This window comes from Silurus meridionalis, chromosome 10 (assembly GCF_014805685.1).
Source record: "Silurus meridionalis isolate SWU-2019-XX chromosome 10, ASM1480568v1, whole genome shotgun sequence".
In the NCBI taxonomy this organism is placed as follows: Eukaryota; Metazoa; Chordata; class Actinopteri; order Siluriformes; family Siluridae; genus Silurus; species Silurus meridionalis.
Window position 1 is genome coordinate 27,557,781 of NC_060893.1, and position 27,432 is coordinate 27,585,212.

Here is a 27,432-nt window from a genome sequence, read left to right on the forward strand (position 1 = left end):
GCACGCTTGGGATTTGTTTCTAACCTTACTGCACGTGACCATTAAACACTAACTGCTCTGAACTCCGGTCCTGCTTTTTGTTCAAATGGCCCGTAACATCTAACTGGTTATTGTTCCACACTCCCCTAGGCCTAGCCAAGGTGGGAACGTAACACATGAACTTCAGTAAAAGGTAGTGATTATTACTACCTGTTTTAGTGTCACTGTAACTGAACCACATTATATTAATAATAGGGCTGTCAATCAATTGCAATATTTCATTAATTCATGCACTTAATCAATTGATTGTCATTTCACTCACAATTAATCACAGCTTTAAATTAATCTTTTTCACATCTTTAATACTTTAATTACCATGGATAAATATTAATACTTTATGCAAAAGTATGTTTATTATTAGTGAAATCAAACTCAACATAAAGCAAGAAGATATAATATTGTTGTAAATTCCTTCCTTTAAATTTAAATCCAAAAATATGACATCCAGCAAGAAAAAGTGGTAACTCAGTGAATAAGCTCTTGGTTTCTGATTAGATGGTCATAAGTTCAAATTCCACTTCCACCAAACTGCCACTGTTTGGTCCTTGAGCAAGGCCCCTAACCCTCAACTGTTTAGATATATAAATTAGATAATCATAGGGTTTTTTGGATAAATCCGCCTGTCACATGTATATAAATTTAAATTCATACAATATCGATGTGTATATGAAGTGCTTGAGAATTATTAAATGTTCAGTTTCATCCCATTGTCAGGGCTCCCCCTGCCACGCCTCCCACAGCCGCTGTCAGGGATTCACCCTGCAACGCCCACCCTCGGTAGCAGTTACGCTGACTCGTTATCCCGTGCCTGCCTTGACGACCGACAGCTGTGGCTCATCTACGCTTAGACTATATAAACTCACTGTCGGTTCTTAAATGTCATGCTGGTGATTCCCGTGGCTGCTCGACCACCAGCATTCCCCGCTGGTTCAGTTTCCAAACTCCGTTCCGTGTTGGACTACTCTTGGCCGTTGGAGGTTTACTTTCGTTTTGCTTCCTGTTGGACATGAACTTCCATTGTGGATTACTGTTCTCGAGCGGATATCTTTATTTGTTTTTCTCCTCGGCTTAAGTGAGTGTTTTTGTTTGATCTGTTTTAATAAAGACAATGATAGAGTTATTTCCGCTTACGCGTCATCGGCCTAACAGAAGAACCGACCTTAACCGAAAGCAGTTTTTGCCTTCCCGCGATTTCGACCGCGATGGATCGGCAGCCAAACCCGGCTTCGGATTTCTCCCGAAAGTTCCATGCCGCTCCTCGCGGTTCAGATCCACTGACGCCGGATCATGCAAGCGCGGCTGCGCTACGCCCCTCAACGAGCGCAAAGGGATTCCCGGCTCGTTTTTCCAGGAGAGAGCAGCGAACTGGGCAGATTCCTAAGGAGCATCGGCGAGTACGTGGCGGAAAATTTTTCCCTGTTCCTCAAGAGCAAAGGTCGCCTTTTGCATTTCCCTTCTCTCAGGTGATGTTCTCTCCAAGGCCAGCACGTTGTGGAGTGCCAAAAATGGCGATTTTGGCTTATTTACCAGCTTCATCTGGCTTCTGATGGAGATGTTTGGGATGAATGTGGCGGATCTGCACTACAAGTCAAGTCAAGTCAAGAGGCTTTTATTGTCATTTTTGCTATACACAGTGGTACACAGTAAACCGGAAAAAACGAAACAACGTTCCTCCGGAACCCTGGTGCTACACTAAACAACAAAACAACAACAGCATAGAGCTACAACACAAACATAAAGTGCATTGAGTGCAACCTGGTGCAAACAGTGCAAACAAACAGTGCAGACAAACAGTGCAGACAGACAACACAAGACAAGACAAAAGACAAAAGACCAAGTATAGCACCGACTAGTAAACCTGCTGTATACTTGATTATACAGTACTGTGTAAGGAGAAATGTAAAAACTATACCCAGGAGAGAATACAAACAGAACAGAACAATGTTGTGCAAAAAACAGCAGCAAGGAGGTGCAAAGACCGCATGTAAACATTATATTGAATACAAAGGTGCAAAGACAGCATGTAAAAATTCTACTGTAGTACAAGGTGCGAGTATAAATAATAATAGATAAGTGGTGGTGGAGTGGATCGAGATGAGTCCCTGGATGATGAAGGTGCCCTAAAGTCCCCTGGATGATGAAGGTGCTCCGTTCATGAGTTTTTCAGACACTCACAGGTGCCCAGCTCCATCCCAGAGCTTCCATGAGCATGCGGCTCTGTTCCAGGATTCTCCAAGGTGCGCGGTTTCATTCCAAGGTTCTTCTCCGTTCCAAGGTTCTTCAGAGCGTGCCGCTCTGTTCCAGTATTCTCCCAGGTGTGTGGCTCCGTCCCAAGGTTATTCAGGGCACACAGCTCCCCACAATGCGACAGCTCACCCCCGAGCTCCACAGAAGGCGACGGCTCGCCCCCAAACTCCACAGAAGGCGACTTCTCGCCCCCAAGTTCTCCTCAGGGCGACGTCTCGCCCCCAAGTCTCCCTTAGGACGAAGGCTGTCTGTCAGTCCTCCCGGTCCCTCTGATGGCGATGTTGGTCTTCCAGGTCCCTCAGAGGGTGGCACAATGTCCCTGATCACGCTGCCTCGTTATTCCGTGCCTGCCTTGACGACCAACAGCTGTGGCTCATCTACGCTTAGACTATATAAACTCATGTTCTCGAGTCACAGGCCGTCGGTTCTTGAATGTCATACTGGTGATTGCTGTGGCTGCTCGACCGCCAGCATTTCCCGATGGTTCAGTTTCCGAACTCCGTTCTGTGTTGGACTACTCTTGGCCGTTGACGGTTTACTTTCAATTTGCTTCCCGTTGGACATGAACTTAGATTGTGGATTATTCGTCTCGAGCGGATATCTTTATTTGTTTTTCTCCTCGGCTTAAGTAAGTGTTTTTGTTTGAACTGTTTCAATAAAGACAATGATAGTTATTTCCGCATCATCGGCCTAACACCCATACATTAACCTCAGTCTCTACACTAAACATTTTTCTTAAAGTGTCATAAAATGAATGTCGACTATATCAGTCCAATTTGATAAAACTACACCTCCAATTACGTATGACTGGTGTAAATTTTGCTGAGTGGCTGGAAAATACAGTGTAGATGGTTGGTATGTGAACATTGTTTCTGGGGTCAGTTGATTTTCTTGTTTTAGCTTGTAGGACCAAAGGGTAATCAACCATTTTTACCACATTAACAATTTTATACAATACCAAAATACACAAATTCTTGCTCTTTCATCTGAATACCTTTTGTCCAAAATCTTTGTGCCATTGTGTTATTTTCTCATGATTGTCATTAGTCCAGTGTTTGTGTAATTCATTTCATATAATAACAGCTCGTAACATTATTTTAACACACTGCTTTAACTGGAGCCCAAACACCAGGGGGTAAAGAATCCTCTTGATCAGATTCTGTTTATTATTGTTTTAAAGCTTTAGTAGTTTTGTTGGTGCGATTATAGAAAAGATTTAAACTTGGAGCTAAAGGTTTTTATAGAATAAAATTACTGTGAGAACCAGTGTAGATTGTCAGATGTGTCAGGTTTAAAGAGGAAATGAATCAGAAACTGAGAGCAGTTTACATAATCAAATGGCTGAGTGATTCTGTTTCTCCCAGAATAGAGCAGAACTTTCACCAGATGTTCAACTTCCTTTAGCCAAACTCAGTGAAGCACAACACACAGCACTGAATCTCCAGCTAAACACACTCTCTCATCACACTGATAATGACTATTAACTCAAATAAAAGAACACACAATGTCCAAAATGAAGCTTTATTTCAGCAGAGCAAAACTACAGGAAGAGCAACAGGACAGTGAAGAGAGGAAAGACAGAAATGTCAGCATTGTGTAGAATTGAAACTCGATTGTAGATGGATGTGTGAGCAGCTCAGTGTTCAGTTCTATCTTGGAGCTGTTGGTCTCAACACTGGCTCTTTCTGAACGTGAGCGGATGATGGACACCACCATGGGAGACGGTACAGACAAACTCCTCCCCTTTTCCCAGAGTTCTTTGCTGAGGGTCAGGTGCTGCTGCGTGTGTAACCGTCCTTCTTGTGTTCTTCTGGGCTGGTCAGAACCCCGTCCTTCACCTCTGAGCTGTCCACTGTCCAGCTCACCAGCGCCCCCTGTGGAGAGTAGGCAGACAGCAGGCAGAGCAGCGAGGCCGATCTGTCAGACGGCTGCAGAGAGGAGGAGGAGCAGAGACACGGAGGGCTTCACCGTGGGACCGGCTGGAGACCACAAACACACAATAAACACACATTTACACACAGTTACATAACATTTACTCATTACTGCTTATTCACATTACTGCAGTTCAGTAGAACTTCTCAGCAGGAGAACATTTACTAGTTCCTCGTTATATTGTGGAGAGACTCGGACTTTGATCAGATTTCTTCTGGGAGTGTTTTCCAGTCCTCCTAAGTTGTTGTGTTACTTTGACATGTAGTCCTACAGAAAAATAGTAGAACTTCTCAGCCGGAGAACATTTACTCATTACTGCTTATTCAGAGTTCAGACTGGAACCATTAATGTGTGTTCAGTAATCAGTGCAGTGATCCACACTGTTCTCACATCACTGCAGTTCAGGAGAAACATCTGGAAACATTTAGGAACTTCAGCAGCATCTATAAACTCTACCTATAGACATGAATACAGTTCCTAACTCTAAATGAACAGAGACACATGGGGAACTACAAGTTAGGAGCAGCTTTAGTGAAGAAACATCAGTCCATTTGGTTTAAAGTTCACTAAGAAACTAAGAGAACATGTGGAAGCCATCAGCTTTAACTCCACACCATAATCCATCTTCTATCTGATTTAGTCTTCACCCAGCAGGAGAACATCTCCAAGTTCTTCTTTACATGATGGAGCCATGAGAACTTTATTCATCTTTATTCTGGTGTTTATTCTCAATAAAAAAATAATCACTAGATGCTGAACTTATTTTAATAAGCAACAAATGTAATAAATTAATTCATTAATTAATGTATTTAAGGTTAAACATAACACACTAAATATTTTAACAAACAGTTACACTTATCTGTTTTCAATCTGCCTAAAGTTCATTCATCAATAAAAGGAATAACAAAAATAAATTCATTAATTTGTATGAATATAAATAAATTAGTCACTTACTATGCAGGATCAGTTTGGTTCCTCCACCAAAAGTGAGCCACAGTGATACATTCTAATGAAACCGTCATACAAAACCTCTGTTACACTACAGTGACCACACACACACACACACACACACACACACACACACACACACACACACACACACACACACACACACACACACACACACACACACACACACAGAGTTGTGGTATTTACATATGTGTGTGTGTGACTGCTGCACACACTTTAAGAGCTGTAGTGCTGATCAGAGTGTGTTCAGTCCTTTCAGAGCCACTGACACGCAGCACAATGATGATGGTACTGATTCTACTGCTGGGGACACTGGGACTCCTCGCTCACCGTGAGACTCTCTTTACTTTTATTATTCCTACAAATCATCACATCACTCTCACACTCATTACTACATTTGTTTCCATTATTCAACTCTGCATCCTTTTCTTTAGAGTCCTTTGGGGAAATCGTCCTGACTCAGTCTCCAGGATCTCAGACTGTTTCTCCAGGAGACACTGTTACTCTCAGCTGTACAACCAGTCAGAGTGTTAGCAGTAACCTCGCCTGGTACCTGCAGAAACCTGGAGAAGCTCCTAAACTCCTGATCTATGCTGCAACTTCTCGTCAGTCTGGGATTCCAGATCGTTTCAGTGGCAGTGGATCTGGTACACAGTTTAGTCTAAAAATCTCTGGAGTTCAGGCTGAAGATGCAGGAGATTATTACTGTCAGCAGGGTTACAGCTATCCGTACACACAGTGTTATAGCGCCGTACAAAAACCTCCCTCAGCTGTAGAGGAAGTGCTCTGAGTCAGAAACACACACTGATCCGCTCCAAACCAGCAGTCACATATTGCAAGGTTTGAACTATATTGAAACAGAGTGAAATAAGTCTGTGATTATTTACTATATTTCCTTTCTTATTGGTCTTTACAATCAGGATGATGGTCAGATGGTCATTAATAAACTTCTGCTCATTGGAAATCAGTTGAATTTTAATTAATTCCCATCTTGGTGTAGTGCTACTGAGCTCAAACATTTCCAACAACATTGATCTGATATAATATTTTATTGGTTTGTTTGGGAAATATTTTAATATAGATAGTAGAATAATAGAGAGAAACTCATCTCAAATGTTTGATTGAGAGTTTCCACCCTGCCTGCACTCTTTTCTTCACTTCTCCAACACTTTGCACAATTTTATTTTATTTTATTGTACCACAGTCCTAAAAACTTTCCCTTTCACTCTCACAGATACTCTTCTATCACAAATCACTCCTGCTATCACTCTTCTCCACCCACTCCACCCTGCCTGCACTCTTTTCTTCACTTCTCTAACACACTCTCCATTACTTTGCACAATTTTATTTTATTTTATTTTACCACAGTCCTATAAACTTTCCCTTTCACTCTCACAGATACTCTTCTATCACACTCCTCCTCTATCACTCTTCTCCACCCACTCCACCCTGCCTGCACTCTTTTCTTCACTTCTAACACACTCTTCAATACTTTGCACTGTTGTACCCAGGTACCTGAACTCCTCCACCTTCTCCACCTCTTCTCCCTGCAACCGCACCCCTCCACTGCCCTCCCTCTCATTCACACACATGCACTCTGACTTACTCCTACTGACTTTCATTCCCCTTCTCTCCAGCGTGTACCTCCACCTCTCCAGGATCTTCTCAACCTGCTCCCTACTCTCACCACAAATCACAATATCATCCACAAACATCATAGTCCAGGGAGACTCCTGTCTGACCTCGTCCTTCAACCTGTCCATCACCACTGCAAACAGGAATGGGCTCAGATCCGATCCTACTGCACACTTCACTGCTGAATTTCTTTTTCGTTTTTCATTTACATTTACATTTGTGGCATTTATCAGACGCCCTTATCCAGAGCGACGTACAAAAGTGCTTTGTGTCTCTAGTAATGAATAAATCTACACTGTACACAAGATTACAAACTTAATATAAATATAACTCTTGAATTCTACAAAGCAAACTTGGAAAGTGCTAATTTAAGTGTTTCAGGAAAATGAAGGTCTTCAATCGTCGCTTGAAGATAGTCAGGGACTCTGCTGTACGGACATCTAGGGGAAGTTCATTCCACCACCTCGGTGCCAGAACAGAGAAGAGCCTTGAAGTATATCTGTATATTTAATTTGGCACATGTTTTACGCTGGATGTCCTTCCTAACACAACCCTCCACATTTACCTAGCTTGGGACCGGCATTAAGAGTGCAATGGCTTGTGCAACCCTAATGGCTGGGTTATTATTGAGTCTTTGCTAAAATTGTAAATGAATCAATGACAATGACACTAAATGATCCTCAGACTGGATGAATGTTGTAGGAGTAGATATTGGGATGCATGGTGTGGGGTGTATCACTTAAAACCCTATTTTATTTACAATAAAATTAAAAACAATGAAATTCTAAAGTAATTTAAAATTTGATGGCTGTAATATGTCTCTAAAAGTTGGGACAGGGCAACAAAAGGCTTTAAAATAAATGTTATAAAAAGAAACATCTGGAGGAACATTTGGCAAATAATTAGGTTAATTTATAGCAGGTCATTATTAACATGATTGGTTATAAATTGTGTATCTTATAGCGGCAGATTCTCTCCAATCTACCCTTCACCAACCTTCGAAAAATAGATGTTCACCAATCTGCAAAAAACTACATCTATGAAGGTCATAGATACCCAGCAGTGGCAGCTTGCTGGTGATGGAATTTGAACTCATGAACTTATGATCCAAAGGCCAGTGCCTTAACCAGTAGGATATCACCATAAAATGGACTGAAGTTCAGTAGCAAACTGTTGTGTGGTCAGGTAAATTGAAATTTGAAATGCTTGTTGGAAACCATAGACAACTATACCTAATAAAAGACAAGATTTTTTGTCTTGGAACATTAAGCACATCAGGTTTTGCTGAAAATATTTGCTGTGGTCAGAAAAACCATGGTGGACAGTTGTGGCTCAATGGTTACGGTTTTTTGATATTTATCAGAATTTTTAAGGTTCAAGCATCAATGGAGGTTCTCTCTGCTCTAGGAGTGCTGGATCATGGCTGAACCTTCGTTGTAATCTTTCGAAATGAAGCAGATATTTAAATTTCACTGCTTTGTAGGAGTGCAGAATGAAACCAATGATACACTCATATTACAAAAACCAGCAGATAGAAGGATAATGTCCCCCAGCATGTTCTTCCTGCAGCATCATTTTATTTTCAGCATGCAGAAAGATTTTTGCCTGTCTGGTTGTATCTAGCTGCTCCAGCTGCTCCAGCTGCTACCTTTCTGGTGTTTGAGTGATATATAACCCATGTTATGTGTGTCTATGAATGATCTGTGTAGACTTTTGTTGATAAACTTGATCTGAGACTTATAGTTTATTGCTCCGTTACCTGCCCGAAGTCAACCTGAGATATTTTCTGCACTAGTACGCAAGAATGGAGGGACATTTTATATAGAATATATTCTGTGACTGTTCTGTTTTCTATAGATCCTTTTCAGGAATGTTCCACAACAAATTAATGATTGTGTTAAAAAGAGAGAACACTTGTTTGTTTTTAACCTGAAAAAAAGGATTTTAAAATTGAAGGACATGAGTATACAGTGGGGCAAAAAAGTATTTAGTCAGTAATTGTGCAAGTTCTCCCACTTAAAAAGATGAGAGGCCTGTAATTTTCATCGTTGAATCACTTCAACTCTGGGAGACAAAATGAGAAAAGAAATTCTGAAAATCACCTTGTCTGATTTTTAAATAATTTATTTGCAAATTATTGTGGAAAATAAATATTTGGTCAATAACAAAATTTCATCTCAATACTTTGTTATATTCCATTTGTTGGCAATGTCAGAGATCAAACGTTTTCTCCACATGGTTTTTACACACTGTTGCTGGTAGTTTGGCCCATTCCTCCATGCAGATCTCCTCTAGAGCAGTGATGTTTTGGGGCTGTCGCTGGGCAACACGGATTTTCAACTCCCTCCAAAGATTTTCTATGGGGTTGAGATCTGGAGACTGGCTAGGCCACTCTAGGACCTTAAAATGCTTCTTACGAAGCCACTCCTTGGTTGCCCGGGTGGTGTGTTTGGGTTCATTGTCATGCTGAAAGACCCAGCCACGTTTCATCTTCAATGCCCTTGCTGATGGAAGGAGGTTTTCACTCAAAATCTCACGATACATGGCCCCATTCATTCTTTTCTTTACATGGATCAGTCGTCCTTTTCAGTCCTTTACATGGATCAGTCCCTTTGCAGAAAAACATGTTTCACTGTAGGTATGGTGTTCTTTGGATGCAACTCAGCATTCTTTCTCCTCCAAACGAGGAAAAAGTTCTATTTTGGTTTCATCTGACCATATGACATTCTCCCAATCCTCTTCTGGATCATCCAAATGCTCTCTAGCAAACTTCAGATGGGCCCAGACATGTACTGGCTTAAGCAGGGGGACACGTCTGGCACTGCAGGATTTGAGTCCCTGGCGGTGTGGTGTGTTACTGATGGTAGCCTTTGTTACTTTGGTCCCAGCTCTCTGCAGGTCATTCACTATGTCCCCGTGTGGTTCTGGGATTTTTGCTCACCGTTCTTGTGATCATTTTGACCCTATGGGGTGAGATCTTGTGGGGAGCCCCAGATTGAAGGAGATTATCAGTGGTCTTGTATGTCTTCCACTTTTCTAATAATTGCTCCCACAGTTGATTTCTTCACACCAAGCTGCTTACCTATTACAGATTCAGTCTTCCAGCCTGGTGCAGGTCTACAGTTTTGTTTCTGGTGTCCTTTGACAGCTCTTTGGTCTTGGCCATAGTGGACTTTGGAGTCTGACTGTTTGAGGTTTAAATCCTACCTGTCCGATTGTTACGATTTTTAGACTTAAATGGAGAGCTATCCAGGTTAATGCTAGTAAATTATGGCGTGCCACAAGGTTTACAATATACATGCTTCCCTTAGGAAATATTATTAGAAGGCATGGAATTAGCTTCCACTGTTACGCTGATGATACCCAGCTATATATCTCATCAAAACCAGGCGATACACTCAATTAGCTCGGATAACTGAGTGTGTTAAAGAACTAGAAGACTGGATGACCCATAACTTTCTACTATTAAATTCTGATAAGACAGAGATTTTGCTCATCGGCCCAAAAACCAGTATACAGAAGCTCCAGGATCTCAACCTGCAGTTAGGCGGATGTTCTGTAACTACTAGTTCAACAGTAAAAGACCTGGGAGTTATTTTAGAACAACTTGTCTTTCAAAATCACATCAAACAAGTTACAAAAACAGCTTCTTTCACCTTAGAAATATTGCTAAGATAAGAAACATGTTGTCTATATCTGATGCAGAGAAGCTCGTCCATGCGTTCATGACCTCCAGAATAGACTACTGTAATGCATTACTAGGTGGATGTCCTGCATCATTAATAAACAAGCTTCAGTTAGTTCAGAATGCAGCAGTCAGAGTTCTTACAAGGTCAAGAAAATATGATCACATAACCCCAATCCTATCGTCCCTACACTGGCTTCCTGTTAAATTTTGAAGCGACTACAAACTACTACTTCTTTCTTATAAAGCACTAAATGGTTTGGCTCCCATGTATCTCTCCAGTCTTTTAACACGCTACAATCCGATCTTGAGATCTTAAAACTCTGGGCTTCTAGTAGTTCCTAGAATAGCAAAGTCCACTAAAGGTGGTAGAACATTTTCACATTTAGCTCCTAAACTCTGGAATAGTCTTCCTGACAGTGTTCGGGGCTCACACACACTCTCCCAGTTTAAGTGTAGATTAAAAACGTATCTTTTTAGCAAAGCCTACACATAACATACGTCTCACATCATAACCTTGTGCTCCAGATCATCTGATCACATGCACATTATCAACTTGTGCTGTAAATATCATGAACAGCAGCTACGCTGATTTCTCTCCACTGCTTCACTTTCTCTCCCCATCCCGAGGCATCCTGAGGTTTGGCCAGCTCCAGTCACGTCCCACCTCATGAAGATTATGGACCTTTAAAGAAATAGATGCCGAACTCGCAAACTTCCCGTACCACCCAGAGACGTACCAGTGCCAGCTGGATCCCACTTAATGTGTGGAGTTTTGACATTGGACCTCCTGGAGTGTTTAAAGGCTCTGGCATGGAGAAGCTGGTGTTGGATCTGTGATGTAATGTATATGTGACAAATAAAGGCTATTTTATTCTATTCTATTCTATGATCACACATGTTGAGCTATTTTATGAGTTGCTCAGTAGCTCCTAGTTTTATAACCATAATGACTGTATAAGACTGTAGAAAGATCATCACTCATAATCACACATTCCAATGCTCATGTTAGTTCTCACTCTCCAGTGTTCAGTATTGTTGAAAGATTTATGATCAAACTCTTGATGTCACCCAAATGAGGATGGGTTCCCCTTTTGAGTCTGGTTCCTCTCAAGGTTTCTTCTTCATGACATCTAAGGGAGTTTTTCCTTGCCACAGTCGCCACGGCTGCTCATCAGGGATAAACACACATCATTCACATTCACTGTTGATTTCTTTAAAGCTGTTTTGAGACCAATGTCTGTTGTGAAAGGCGCTATAGAAATAAACTTGACTTGACTTGACTTCCATTGGACTGATTACACGTGATTCAGAGTGTGGACAACGCAGAAGCATTCCCAAGGCGTTGTTGATGCAGCATCTCATTCCCTCTGAGAACCAGGGTTACATTCATAACCTAGAGACGATCAACAGATTCCCAGTGGAGAAAGCAGACAGTTTCCGGTACCTATGTGTTCACATCATGCAGAAACTGTCACTTAAGGGACTTAAAAATACCCTTTTAGGCACTAAGGACTTTTTATGCTTGCTCCATTGAGAGCGTTCTGATGGGTAGCATCACTTCCTGGTTCAGTAACAGCATCATGCAGGACAGGTGAGCCCTTTAGAGGGGAGATGTGGTCAGCTGAGCATACCATTTGCACCGAGCTCCTGACCTGCAGGACATCTGCAGCAAGTGGTGCTGGACCAGGGTCAGGAAGATTGTGAAGGTCCTCAGCGATCCCAAAAATGCTTTCTACATCCGCCATGGAGACCATCAAACTCCTTGGTCTTCATCTGGCGGATAACCTCACCTGGTAACTCAAAAACAGCTCCATCACCAAGAAAGCCCAGCAGCATCTCTACTTTCTTGAGAAGTTTCTTTCTTGTGTACTTTAGCTCTATCTTGAATCTACTCTCTTCTGGTAAGGTAGGATTCTAACTTTGTATAACTATTTAACTCACTTGATTCTAGAGTGTTGGTCTGTGCTTATTAGTTTGGTCAGGTGATTAATCAAGGGTAGTTTCAGTCTCACTTGAAGTGTGAATTGTGGGCACACCTTCACTTATATTGAAGGTGTGGTTGTAGGTAGTCCCCAAAGCCAGTAATGCTTAGTGTTTATTTAGAATTTCTTATTTGTACTTTTTCTTTTTAAAACACATTAATCTCAAATTGGGAGATCAGTCATGTGCCTCAAACCCATCTCCAGTGTTGGGGTCACGTTACAAGTAACGTGCGTTACGTAATAATATTACTTTTCTGGAGTAACGAGTAAAGTAGCACGTTACTTTATACATTTACACATTAATATCTAAGTTACTTTAAAAAAAAAGTAATGCTAGTTACTTTTCAGTTAAATTATTTTGCATAAAAAAATAAATACTGAATTAAAATGAACGTAGACACGTAGAATCGCGCACTCATACGTGCGAGCCGCGGGAACAGAAGCTGGTTAGAGGGGGAGATGGCAAACCAGAGCATTTCCAAGTAGAACTGAAACCAGAACAGTTCCCTGTAGAACTGTTTCAAACAGTACATTTTTTCTCGCTTTCATCGCTTTAAAATATCAAAATATTGTTTTGATTTCCTGCATCCTTCACTTTCCGTTGGCTCCGTCTCGTCTATTTTTGCTTTTGGAAGAGTGCTTTTTTTCCCTGTTTGAGGGTTTGAAAGCAGTGAGCGGAGGACATTCACCAGAACTACGAACACATGTAATCACATTAAGGTACGTAATTTCTCTACTATGGCGAACATCCAGTTGATTCAGTGTGTGAAGTGTGACATGTTTAGTCAGTCTCTCTCCGTTGTAGCGATAATTTTATCTGTGAGAAGTGTAAGCTAGTTTGCTCTTTGACGGAGAAGATCTTAGCATTAGACGAATCAGTCTGAACTTATTTCAGATCATTATCTAATCTCGTTTAAAATTTGCCTCAGTCATTGCATTTCTACCTCACCACGCTACCGTGTTAAGCGTACTTTCACGTCAGCTACAGCAGCGCGTTTTATTAATAATCTTCCCGAAATTACGATATTAGATAGATCTCCATCAGACCCCGCAGAGCTCGACTGGGCCACTGAACATCTAGAAACAACGTTACGTTACACTCTAGATGATGTAGCTCCCTTAAGACCAAAATGATCAGGAGAAAAATTAGCACAGTGGTATAATGATCATACACACCTTAAAACAGACCACTCGAAAACTAGAACGTAAATGACGTCAAACAAAATTAACAGTATTTCAAATAACATGGAAGGAGAGCCTCTTAAATTATAGAAAATCTCTTAGTGCTGCTGATCAGCATATTTCTCCACCCTCATAGAAAATAACAAGCATAATCCTAGATTTTTATTCAGCACGGTAGCAAAATTAACAGGAATAAAAGCACTGCACTCACATGCACACCATCAATAGGTAGTAATGATTTCATGAACTTTTTTAATAATAAAATTGAAAACATCAGGCAAGAAATCCAGACGGTTAATATAAATCCAAATTATTTTACAAGTAACCCTGTAGACAGCAGTGTAATTATAGCAGACAATCAACTACAAAGCTTCACTCCTATTCATGAGAATGACTTAATTTCATTAATCTCTTCATCAAAATCATCAACCTGCATTCTCGATCCCTTGCCTACTAGTTTCTTTAAACAGATAGCTCCAGAGGTAATCAAACCTGTTTTAAAAATAATTAACTCTTCCATTAGCACTGGTTATGTACCTAAATCCTTCAAACTGGCAGTTATCCACCCGCTTATTAAGAAACCTGACCTTGACACATGTCAGTTGTCCAACTACAGACCGATATCAAATCTCCCCTTTATATCCAAAATTTTAGAAAAGGTTGTAGCACAGCAGTTCTGCTCACATCTGCTTATGAATAACATTTTTGAAATGTATCAGTCAGGATTTCGGCCTCATCATAGCACAGAGACGGCGCTAGTTAAGGTGGTAAATGACCTGTTATTGGCCTCTGATCAGGGTTTTGTCTCCTTACTTGTTTTGCTCGACCTTAGTGCAGCTTTTGACACCATTGATCACACTATACTACTTGCTAGACTTGAGAACGTTGTTGGAATAAAGAAAACAGCTCTCTCTTGGCTCAGGTCCTATTTGACTGATCGCTATCAGTGTGTTGATGTAAATGGTGAGTTCTCCACACTCTATGAGGTAAAGTTTGGTGATCCTCAAGGATCTGTCTTAGGCCCTCTGCTTTTCTCTTTATATATGCTGCCTCTTGGTGAAATCATTCATAAACATGGGATTCGCTTCCATTGCTATGCTGATGACACACAGCTGTATATTTCAGCAAAGCTAGATGAGCTAGATCAGCTTAACAATGTTGAGGAGTGTGTAAAGGACATTAGACAGTGGATGCTTCATAACTTTCTTCTGCTCAACTCAGATAAGAAATTTTACTAGGACCACATGCAGCTAGAAGTAAACTTTCTGATCACGTAGCATCTCTGGATGGTGTTTCTGTTTCAGCATGTACGGCTGTCAAAGACCTTGGTGTGATTATTGACCCGAGTCTTTCCTTTGAGTCTCACGTGAATAATATCACCAGGATCGCCTTCTTTCACCTTAGAAATATTGCTAAGATTAGAAATATGATGTCATTACAGGATGCAGAAAAACTAGTAGATGCTTTTGTTACTTCTAGTATTCGTAGATACTTCAACGACCGCCACAGGTATCGTTAGCCGACAGGGTACCGGTGGAAATTGGGCTACTGTTGGCCGAAGGAGGAGAAGGAGAGGAGGAAGACGTCTACAGAGACGGCAGGGAAAGGAGCAGTGTAGGAGAGTGGAGGTTCGGGTTGGTACTTTAAATGTTGGTACTATGACGGGTAAAGGGAGAGAGATAGCTGATATGATGGAGAGGAGAAAGGTAGATATGTTGTGTGTTCAGGAGACCAAGTGGAAAGGGAGTAAGGCCAGGAACATTGGAGGTGGGTTTAAACTGTTTTATCATGGTGTGGATGGAAAGAGAAATGGTGTAGGGGTGATTCTGAAGGAAGAGTACAGTAAGAGTGTAGTGGAGGTGAAGAGAGTTTCTGATAGGGTGATGATCGTGAAGGTGGAAGTTGAAGGATGATGATAAATGTCATCAGTGCCTATGCTCCACAAGTTGGCTGTGAGATGGAGGAGAAGGAAAGATTCTGGAGTGAATTAGATGAAGTGGTAGATGGTGTACCTAGGAAAGAACGGTTGGTGATTGGGGCGGACTTTAATGGGCATGTGGGTGAAGGGAACAGAGGTGATGAGGAGGTGATGGGTAGGTATGGTTTTAAGGAGAGGAATGTGGAAGGGCAGATGGTGGTAGATTTTGCTAAAAGGATGGAAATGGCAGTGGTGAACACTTATTTTAAAAAGAAGGAGGATCATAGGGTGACGATAAGAGTGGAGGAAGGTGCACACAGGTGGACTATGTGCTATGCAGGAGATGCAACCTGAAGGAGATTGGCGACTGTAAGGTGTTGGCAGGGGACAGTGTAGCTAGACAGCATAGGATGGTGGTCTGTAGGATGGTTTTGGAGGCGAGGATGAAGAGGAGGAGAGTGAGGACTGAAAGAAGAATAAGATGGTGGAAACTGAAGGAGGAAGAGTGTAGTGTGAGGTTCAGGGAAGAGGTCAGAGAGAGGCTCAGTGGTGTTAAGGAGGTGTTGGATGATTGGGCAACTACTGCAGGAGTGATGAGGGAGGCAGCTAGAAAAGTACTTGGTGTGACATCTGGAAATAGAAAGGAAGACAAGGAGACGTGGTGGTGGAATGAGGAAGTGCAGGAGAGCATAAGGAGAAAGAGGTTGGCAAAACAGAAGTGGGATAGACAGAGTGATGAGAAAAGTAGGCAGGAGTACAAGGAGATGCGGCAGCAGGTTAAGAGGATGTGGCGAAAGCCAAGGAAAAGGCATATGAGGAGCTGTATGAGAGGTTGGACACTAAGGAAGGAGAAAAGGATTTGTACCGATTGGCCAGGCAGAGGGACCGAGCTGGAAAGGATGTACTGCAAGTTAGAGCAGTAAAGGATGGAGAGGGAAATGTGTTGACTAGTGAGGAGAGTGTGTTGAGAAGGTGGAGGGAGTATTTTGAGCAGCTGATGAATGAGGAAAATCAGAGAGAGAAGGTTGGATGATGTGGAGATGGTGAAGCAGGATGTAGATAAGATTAGTAAGGAGGAAGTGAGAGCAGCGATTAAGAGGATGAAGAGTGGAAAGTCGGTTGGACCAGATGACATACCGTGGAAGCGTGAGATGTTTAGGAGAGATGGCAGTGGGGTTTTTGACCAGATTGTTTAACAGGATTTTGGAAGGTGAGAAGATGCCTGAGGAATGGAGAAAGAGTGTGCTGGTACCGATCTTTAAGCATAAAGGAGATGTGCAGACCTGCAGTAACTACAGGGGTATTAAGTTGATCAGTCACACCATGAAGTTATGGGAAAGAGTAGTGGAAGCCAGGCTGAGAGAAGAGGTGACCATCTGTGAGCAACAGTATGGTTTCATGCCGAGGAAGAGCACCACAGATGCCATATTTGCTTTGAGAATGTTGATGGAGAAGTATAGAGAAGGACAGAAGGAATTGCATTGTGTATTTGTGGATTTAGAGAAGGCGACGACAGGGTGCCAAGAGAGGAGTTGTGGTACTGTATGAGGAAGTCAGGTGTGTCGGAGAAGTATGTAAGGGTGGTGCAGGACATGTATGAGAACAGTGTGACGGCAGTGAAGTGTGCAGCAGGTACGACAGACTGGTTTAGAGTGAAGGTTGGACTGCATCAAGGATCGGCCCTGAGCCCTTTCCTGTTTGCAGTGGTGATGGACAGGTTGACGGACGAGGTCAGACAGGAGTCTCCCTGGACTATGATGTTTGCGGATGATATTGTGATTTGTTGTGAGAGTAGGGAGCAGGTTGAGAAGAGCCTGGAGAGGTGGAGATATGCACTGGAGAGAAGGGGAATGAAACTCAGTAGGAGTAAGACAGAGTACATGTGTGTGAATGAGAGGGAGGGCAGTGGAGTGGTGCGGTTGCAGGGAGAAGAGCTTCAGAAGGTGGAGGAATTCAGGTACCTGGGTTCAACAGTGCAAAGTAATGGAGAGTGTGTTAGAGAAGTGAAGAAAAGAGTGCAGGCAGGGTGGAGTGGGTGGAGAAGAGTGACAGGAGTGATTTGTGATAGTAGGGTATCTGCAAAATTGAAAGGGAAAGTTTATAGGACTGTGGTGAGACCTGCGATGTTGTATGGTTTAGAGACAGTGGCATTGAGTAAAAGACAGGAGGTGGAGCTGGAGGTAGCAGAGCTAAAGATGTTGAGGTTTTCGTTGGGAGTGACGAGGATGGATAAGATTAGAAATGAGTTTATTAGAGGGACAGCGCATGTAGGATGTTTTGGTGACAAGGTGAGGGAGGCGAGATTGAGATGGTTTGGACATGTGCAGAGGAGGGACATAAATTATATTGGTAGAAGAATGCTGAGGATGGAGCCACCAGGTAGGAGGAAAAGAGGAAGGCCAAAAAGGAGGTTCATGGATGTGGTGAGGGAAGACATGCAGGTAGTTGGTGTAAAAGAGGCAGATGTAGAGGACAGGGTGGTATGGAGACGGATGATCCGCTGTGGCGACCCCTAATGGGAGCAGCCGAAAGAAGAAGAAGAAGAAGAAGAAGAAGAAGAAGAAGATTAGACTACTGTATCGCTTTACTGTCTGGGTGTAGGAGTAAGTGCATAAATAAACTTCAGTTAGTTCAGAATGCAGCAGCAAGAGTCCTCACTAGATCTAGGAAATACGACCACATCACCCCTGTTTTAATCATCTACACTGCTCCCAATTCCATCTCACACTGATTATAAAATACTACTACTGACGTATAAAGCACTTAACGCGCTCACGCCGCAGTATCTGAGTGAACTTCTGTACCAGTATGATCCGCCACACCTACTTAGATCAAAAGGTGCAGGCTATTTGTTGGTTCCTCAAATAATGAAGACTACAGCAGGGGGCAGATCTTTCTCTTATAAAGCCCCACAGTTATGGAACAGCCTTCCAACCAGTGTTCGGGACCGAGACACAGTCTCAGTGTTCAAGTCGAGATTGAAAACGTATTTATTTAGTCAAGCTTTTGATCAGTAGATTTTTTTTCTCAGGTAAAGGCACAGATCCGGAGGGAGCATGGATATAGAGTGTTTGGTGAACTGGGATATTTGTATCCTGTCGTCCCCCCACATTCACACGTTCACTTGTACTTTCATACAACAATAAGGACACTTAATAATCCATATCCTTCTCTCTCTCTCTCTCTCTCTCTCTCTCTCTCTCTCTCTCTCTCTGTCAAGTTAAACATGCTCCTGAGGCTCCAGTGATCACTGTTCCTGCCCCTATCCTCTCCGTGGATCTTCCCACTTCGTCCAGGTCTGCCTCTGGATAGTGTTCTCTCCGACTGGAGGCCACTCTGTGCAGCTTGGGACGGTTTCTCATCAAAGCCTTGGGTGGTTCCATGAAATTCCGAAGTAAGAATGGGAGCTTTGAGGATGGATTGGACTGTAGTTAATGTCAACAGTCTGCTACACTGACTCAGGATACAGTTCGCTTCTGATCATCATCACTGAGACCTGGATATCCCCACAGAACACTGCAGAACACTGCTCCACCAGCTTCTCTGTCTCCTGCCGATGCTTTCTTTCACTTACCAAGAGAAACTGGTAGAGGTGGTGGTAAATGTCTACTTTTATCACGGAGATGATGTTTCGCACCTCTCCCATTGTCTCATTTAACCATGTCTTCTTTTGAATTCCATGCAGTTTCATTTCCCTCTCCAATCAACCTCTTCATCATTATCTACTGCCCTCGTGGTCCCCTTGGAGACTTCCTAGAAGAGATGGACACACTCCTCAGTACTTTCCCCTCTGACAGCACCCCTCTAACAGTTCCCATGCGACAAACTTTAGTGATCTTGCCTTTTGCCTTTTCTAAATACCTTCTCCTTCACATTTAACAGCTGCCCTTCAACACACAAGGGAAAAAATGTCCTGGACCTGGTCTTCAACCTGGAGTTTCTGATAGGGTGATGATCGTGAAGCTGGAAGGAGACGTGGTGGAATGAGGAAGTGCAGGAGAGCATAAGGAGAAAGAGGTTGGCAAAACAGAAGTGGGATCGACAGAGTGATGAGAAAAGTAGGCAGGAGAACAAGGAGATGCAGCAGCAGTTGAAGAGGGATGTGGTGAAAACCAAGGAAAAGGCATATGTTGAGCTGTAGGAGAAGTTGGACAGTAAGGAAGGAGAAAAAGATTTATACCGATTGGCCAGGCAGAGGAACCAAGCTGGGAAGGATGTGCTGCAAGTTAGAACAATAAAGGATGGAGATGGACTAGTGAGGAGAGTGTGTTGAGAAGGTGGAGGGAGTATTTTGAGCAACTGATGAATGAGAAAAATCAGAGAGAGAGAAGGTTGGATGGTGTAAAGTTGGTGAAGCAGAAAGTGGATAGGATTAGTAAGGAGGAAGTGAGAGCAGCGATTTAGGGGATGAAAAGTGGAAAGTCGGTTGGACCAGATGACATACCAGTAGAAGTGTGGAGATGTTTAGGAGAGATGCAGTGGAGTTTTTAACAAGATTCTAAAAGGTGAGAAGATGCCTGAGGAATGGAGAAGGAGTGTGCTGGTACTGATCTTTAAGCATAATGGAGCATAAGGGATAAACATTTAAAAATGTTTATCTGAAATAACAAAATATATTTTTTATTTGTTTGTTCCTTTTGCTAAATATATTGAATAAAATTGACAGAATAAATCCAGTTGTTTCTGCTTTTTAAAGTCACTTTGATTTCAGTATTTAGTGATTAATTTTAATGAAGTGCTGCTGCAGAGTTTCCAGTTTTGTCTCTATTGGAGTTCAGAACATTTACAGAATAAAGTCACTGAGTGTTTGAGTGTTGGAATACAGTGGGACTATTGGGTGCAGTTACTGAATAGAACTGGGTGAAGACTAAATCAGATAGAAGATGGATTATGGTGTGGAGTTAAAGCTGATGGCTTCCACATGTTCTCTTAGTTTCTTAGTGAACTTTAAACCAAATGGACTGATGTTTCTTCACTAAAGCTGCTCCTAACTTGTAGTTCCCCCATGTGTCTCTGTTCATCGTCAGTGATTGTGTTCTTTTCTCATGATTGTCAGTAGTCCAGTGATTAATTATTTCCATTCCATCAACAACTCGTACAAGAATGGTAAGAATGGTACGAGATGTTGATGGAATGGAAATAATTAATCACTGGACTACTGACAATCATGAGAAAAGAACACAATGGCACCAAGATGGTGGACAAAAGGTATTCAAATGAAAGAGCAAGAATTAGACTAACATATTTTGATTTGTTATTGTTTAAAATTGTACATGTGACACTGGTTACAATCACTGACGATGAACAGAGACACATGGGGGAACTACAAGTTAGGAGCAGCTCATACTACTTTATCTTGAGCCCAAACACCAGGGGGTGAAAGAATCCTGTTGATAATATTCTGTTCATTATTTTTAAGCTTTATTTGTTTAATTCAACGATGTATGTGACTTCACACATGTAGCTGAAAGTTTCATAGATTAAAATTACTGTGAGATTAATAGATACTTAATTAAACAAAAGTAGATTTTTTCTGAAAACCAGTGTAGATTGTCAGATGTGTCAGGTTTAAAGAGGAAATGAATCAGAAACTGAGAGCAGTTTACATAACTAGATGACTGAGTGATTCTGTTTCTCCCAGAAGAGAGCAGAACTTTCACCAGATGTTCAACTTCCTTCAGCCAAACTCAGTGAAGCACAACACACAGCACTGAATCTCCAGCTAAACACACTCTCTCATCACACTGATAATGACTATTAACTCGAATAAAAGAACACACAATGTCCAAAATGAAGCTTTATTTCAGCAGAGCAAAACTACAGGAAGAGCAACAGGACAGTGAAGAGAGGAAAGACAGAAATGTCAGCATTGTGTAGAATTGAAACTCGATTGTAGATGGATGTGAGCAGCTCAGTGTTCAATTCTATCTTGGAGCTGTTGGTCTTAACACTGGCTCTTTCTGAACGTGAGCGGATGATGGACACCACCATGGGAGACGGTACAGACAAACTCCTCCCCCTTTTCCCAGAGTTCTTTGCTGAGGGTCAGGGTGCTGCTGCGTGTGTAACCGTCCTTCTTGTGTTCTTCTGGGCTGGTCAGAACCCCGTCCTTCACCTCTGAGCCGTCCACCGTCCAGCTCACCAGCGCCCCCTGTGGAGAGTAGGCAGACAGCAGGCAGAGCAGCGAGGCCGATCTGTCAGACGGCTGCAGAGAGGAGGGAGGGAGCAGAGACACGGAGGGCTTCACCGTGGGACCGGCTGGAGACCACAAACACACAATAAACACACATTTACACACAGTTACACAACATTTACTCATTACTGCTTATTCACATTACTGCAGTTCAGTAGAACTTCTCAGCAGGAGAACATTTACTAGTTTTTCGTTATATTGTGGAGAGACTCGGACTTTTGTTTTCCAGTCCTCCTAAGTTGTTGTGTTACTTTGACATGTAGTCCTACAGAAAAATCACTACACTGATGATGTAAATACACTGATATTCCACAGAATCAGGGCTGGAAAATGCAACATCACACCTTCCCTTTGAGTTTCCTGATACCAAGATTTCCTCTATTACAATCCCACATCTGGCAAAAAGGCTGAGATCAGTTCAGTGATGGAAATCAGCACATCACACCACATCCACCTTTCTACACACTGTTTCTCTTTGTTTGGAGATTCAAACTCAGTACATCAGTACAATGATAGAAGACTAACAGGCACAGGATGAAGTTTTATACCATGTCCTTCACAGCACACAATATGACCTTCAGAAGCTGTGAATGTAAAAGTGCCGTGTTTCCTGAGGAACAAACTGCACACTTATTCAGCTAACAGCTAAATCCTGATTTCTTCTTTCTTTTAGCTTCATTTCATTTCACTCAAACTGTCTCAGTGTCAGAATAACACATAATTATTTATTTATAAATGATAAATCCATCAACATAAACAAAATAAATGAAGTTTAAATAAAATAAAATAATTGTAGTGAAATTTATGAATATGAAACTTACTGATGATCAGTTTGGTTCCTCCACCGAAAGTCCTCCACAGTGATACATTCTAATAAAACCGTCGTACAAAAACCTCTGTTACACTACAGTGACCACACACACACACACACACACACACACACACACACACACACACACACACACTTTGCATTAGCAGCTCATGCTTCAGTGCTCTGAGAGACTTTATAGCTCTGTGACTTTAACACTTCATGACTGAAAGCTGCTGCTCAGCGACTTCACCCACAGCAACCATGAGTTTGATCTTCATCTTCATCTGCACACTGGCCCTCTGCACTCGAGGTAACACAACTTCTACTGTTCAGCTGATAAATCCATGTGAAGTAGTCAGACTAGGTGTTCCTAAAAATCCACATCATTATTAATGTAGGAAACGCATTTCTTCTTCTTCTTCTTTTTCAGGATCCAGAGGTCAGGTAACTGTGACTCAGAGTCCTGCAGTAAAATCTGTTTCTCCAGGAGACACGCTCACTATCAGCTGTAAAACCAATCCTGATGTTTACCGCTACAGTGATGGAGATGAAGAAATGCACTGGTATCAGCAGAAACCTGGAGAAGCTCCTAAACTCCTGATCTATTGGGTTAAAAAGTTACAGTCAGGAGTTCCAGCTCGTTTCAGTGGCAGTGGATCTGGATCTGATTTCACTCTGACGATCAGGGGAGTCCAAACTGAAGATGCTGGAAATTATTACTGTCAGAGTGCACATGAGATCAGTGATAGCTTGGTGTTCACACAGTGTTAGAGAGTCGTACAAAAACCTCAGTGTGTGACTGCTGCCGCTGGGACCTACTGCAGGTGCTGAGAGGGACCATGTGATACACCATCACACACACACACACACACACACATTATATTAATAAGCTGGCTTTGCTAAAAACACATTGTGTGTAATGTTGGAAGCTAACAGAATTTTTATTTTACATTTTATTTTAGGAGTTACCATGTACAGGAGGCAAAGTAAAGTGTCTCGAACAGATCTGTTTCAGTACTGTGATAAATTCTAAATACTGACCGAAGCATTTTATGTGCAGCCCCAAAATGTATTTTGAGACTCAAAATAAAAATGTATGAATTTCACTGCATTTAGAAACATCATATTAAATCAACTATTATTTTAGTTTATTAACAATTACCTTAACAATTTCATCAAAAACATCAAATCTATTTTCCATGTAAGAGATTATCTTTAAAATACAAAAAGTGGAAACTCCAGCTGGCCTGCCTTAAGGACTATCGCCCTGTAGCCCTGACCTTAGTAGTAATGAAGTGCTTTGAGAGACTGGTCAGAGACTTCATCACTGAATCACTACCAGACACATTGGACCCTTCACAGTTCACGTACCGTCAGAACCGTTCTATTGAGGACGCCACTGCTTATCTCCTCCACACTACGATGAGCCACCTGGACTACAGACAAGGGAATTATACAAAGATGCTGTTTATGGACTACAGTTCAGAATTTACCACCATAATTCCCTCCACACTCACCCATAAGTTGGAGGTGCTGGGACTCAGCCTGCTGCTGTGCCAATGGATCTCTAACTTCCTGACAGACCTCACCTCATCCACCCTCACCCTCAGCACTGGAGCTTCCCAGGGTTGTGTTCTGAGCCCCCTGCTGTACTCACTGTACATATACGACTGTGTGGCCACTTCCAACTCCACCACCATCATCAAGTTTCCTGATGACACTGTTGTGGTGGGCCTGATCTCCAACAATGACGAGACAGCCTACCTACAGGAGGTTAAAAACCTGGAAAGATGGTGCCAGGAGAACAACCAGAACATCAGCAAGACTAAGTAGTTGATAGTGGACTTCAGCACAAAGCAGGAGCAGTCATACCAACCACTAAACATCAACGGGACCCCAGTGGAGAGAGTGGACAGTTCCCGGTACCTAGGTGTTCACATCACACAGGAACTGTCTTGGTCCTATCACACCAACACCCTGGTGAAGAAGGCCTGGCAGCTTCTGTACCATCTGAGAAGCTTAAATGACTTTGATAAAGACTTTTTACACTTGTACCATTAAGGGCGTTCTTACAGGTAGCATCACTTCCTGGTTCAGGAACAACACCATGCAGGACAGGCAAGTCCTCCAGAGGGTGGTGCGTTCAGCTGAACGTACCATCCACACTGAGCTCCCTGACCTGCAGGACATCTACAGCATGCGGTGCCGGACGATGGCCAGGAAGATTGTGAAGGACCTCAGCCATCCCAACAAGTGACTCTTTTCTTTGTTGCGTTTAGGGAAACGCTTTTGCTCCCTGAAAGCGAACACAGAGAGAATGAGGAGGAGCTTCTTCCCGCAGGCTATTCAGAGTTTAAACCAGGAAAGACCCAGGATCTAAAAGCTGGTCCACTTTCTCCATCGCTACATTTTTCTGGAATTTTTTTTTTCTTTTAGCACTACAACACTTTAAACACTGGACTGTCACTTTAACTGTGGACTTTATCCAATGCAGAGAAGCTCGTCCCTGCGTTTATGACCTCCAGAATAGACTACTGTAATGCATTACTAGGTGGATGTCCTGCATCATTAATAAACAAGCTTCAGTTAGTTCAGAATGCAGCAGCCAGAGTTCTTACAAGGTCAAGAAAATATGATCATATAACCCCGAATCTTATCGTCCCTACACTGGCTTCCTGTTAAGTTTTGAATAGACTACAAAACACTGCTTCTTACTTATAAAACACTAAATGGTTTATCTCTATGTATCTCTCCAGTCTTTTAACACGCTACAATCCGTCACGCTCCCTGAGATCTCAAAACTCTGGGCTTCTAGTAGTTCCTAGAATAGCAAAGTTCCACTAAAGGTGGTAGAGCATTTTCACATTTAGCTCCTAAACTCTGGAATAGTCTTCCTGACAGTGTTCGGGGCTCAGACACACTCTCCCAGTTTAAGTGTAGATTAAAAACATATCTTTTTAGCAAAGCCTACACATAACACACATCACATCATAACCTTGTGCTCCAGAACATCTGATCACATGCACATTATCAACTTGTGCTGTTAATATCATGAACAGCAGCTACGCTAATTCCTCTCCACTGCTTCTCTTTCTCTCCCCATCCCGAGGCATCCTGAGGTTTGGCCAGCTCCAGTCACGTCCCACCTCATGAAGATTATGGACCTTTAAAGAAGTAGATGCCGAACTCGCAAACATCCCAAACCATCTAGAGACGTACCAGTGCCAATTGGATCCCGCTACATGTGTGAAGTTTTGACATTGGACCTCCTGGAGTGTTTAAAGGCTCTGGCATGGAGAAGCTGATGCTGGATCAGTGGTGATCACCAATGTTGAGCTCAGTAGCTCCTACTTTTATACCAAAGACTGTAGAAAGAACATCACTTATAATCTTATACTCCAGTGCTCATGTTAGTTCTCACTCTCCAGTGTTCTGTATTGTTGAAAGATTTATGATCAAACTCTTGATGTCACCCAAATGAGGATGGGTTCCCCTTTTAAATCTGGTTCTTCTCAAGGTTTCTTAATCATAACATCTAAGGGAGTTTTTCCTTGCCACAGTCGCCACGGCTGCTCATCAGGGATAAACACACACCATTCACCTTCACTGTTGATTTCTGTAAATCTGCTTTGAGACAATGTCTGTTGTGAAAAGCGCTATAGAAATAAACTTGACTTGACTTGACGTAATTCTAAGTTCTTAAATTGGAAAAATGGTGAATTACTGTGTAATGTGTATCAGAACCTGCTACTCAGAAAACCACTCAAACCAGCTCTGTTTCCATTGCATTAGATCCTGACAGTGATACACATGTCCAGCAGTTTGTGAAAACATTTCTAGCACTTTTCTACATCTTGACCTTTTGCTCAGTTTGCTGATGATATTTAAAGTGATGATGATGTGTGATAACATTTTTCTGGATAAATATTTGCCTCTAAAGCATTTTTTCAGACTCTTATTCAGAGAAATAAAGAAATTACCAAAGAATAAAACAGAAGAAAAAAAACAGATACAGTGGCAGGTATATTATACATGACTTTTCAAGACACACAGTTTATTATCACATTCTTTCACATTTCTCAGTGATCATTATTATACTGAACTGATACACCAAACTGTGTTCCAGTGTTGAAGATGTGCTCTACCGCCCTCCTGGTCCCCTTGGGGACTTCCTAGAAGAGATGGACACGCTCCTCAGTACTTTCCCCTCTGATGGCACCCCTCTGACAGTTCTTGGTGACTTCCACCTCCCATCCGACAAACTTCAGTCATCTTGCCTCTTGCCTTTTCTGAATACCTTCTCCTTGACATTTAACAGCTGCCCTCCAACACACAAGGGAGGAAATGTCCTGTACCTGGTTTTCACCCGTCCTACTCCAGCTACAGACATGACTGCCACTCCACTTCCAATCTCTGATCATCACCTGGTTTCCTTTTTAATCACTCTTCCTATTCAACCTAAAAATAATTTACATGTCTCTCTTATCCGTCCTAACCTTCACTCTATCTCTCCCTCCTCTGTAACTTCATGTACTCTTTCATCTCTTCCTGACCCGTCTCCTTTTCCTCTCTACCCTTAGACGTAGCTACGGACTCCTTCCTCTCATCTCTTTCCTCAACCATGGACCTCCTTTGTCCCTTGACTACAAGACCCAAGAGGACTTCTTGTCCCACACCGTGGCTGTCAGAAGTTTTGCGCAGTAATCAACGAGAACTCCGATCTGCAGAGAGGAAGTGGAAAAAATCACAGCTTGATGTAGACCTCTCATCTTACCGTGCACTCCTGACCAAATTTTCTTTGGAGGTGACTTCTGCCAAAACTGCCTTCTACAAGGA

At 42.2% G+C, this 27,432-nt stretch overlaps 1 long non-coding RNA gene and 2 gene segments (V, D, J or C); 2 read left to right on the forward strand and 1 right to left on the reverse strand.

The window, feature by feature from the left end:
* Nucleotides 1-5,367: 5,367 nt before the first annotated feature.
* On the forward strand, nt 5,368-6,324 carry LOC124392188. The segment is given in 2 exon segments: nt 5,368-5,518; nt 5,622-6,324. Coding segments are annotated over 2 exon segments (408 nt in total).
* A 15,052-nt stretch (nt 6,325-21,376) lies between these two features.
* LOC124392194 lies at nt 21,377-22,644 on the reverse strand. The gene is made up of 2 exons (XR_006927115.1): nt 22,607-22,644; nt 21,377-21,850 (listed from the first exon to the last, which is right to left on the reverse strand). It is a non-coding gene; the product is annotated as an uncharacterized LOC124392194 (long non-coding RNA).
* Nucleotides 22,645-22,734: 90 nt separating this feature from the next.
* On the forward strand, nt 22,735-23,702 carry LOC124392187. The segment is given in 2 exon segments: nt 22,735-22,906; nt 23,027-23,702. Coding segments are annotated over 2 exon segments (432 nt in total).
* Nucleotides 23,703-27,432: the final 3,730 nt, after the last annotated feature.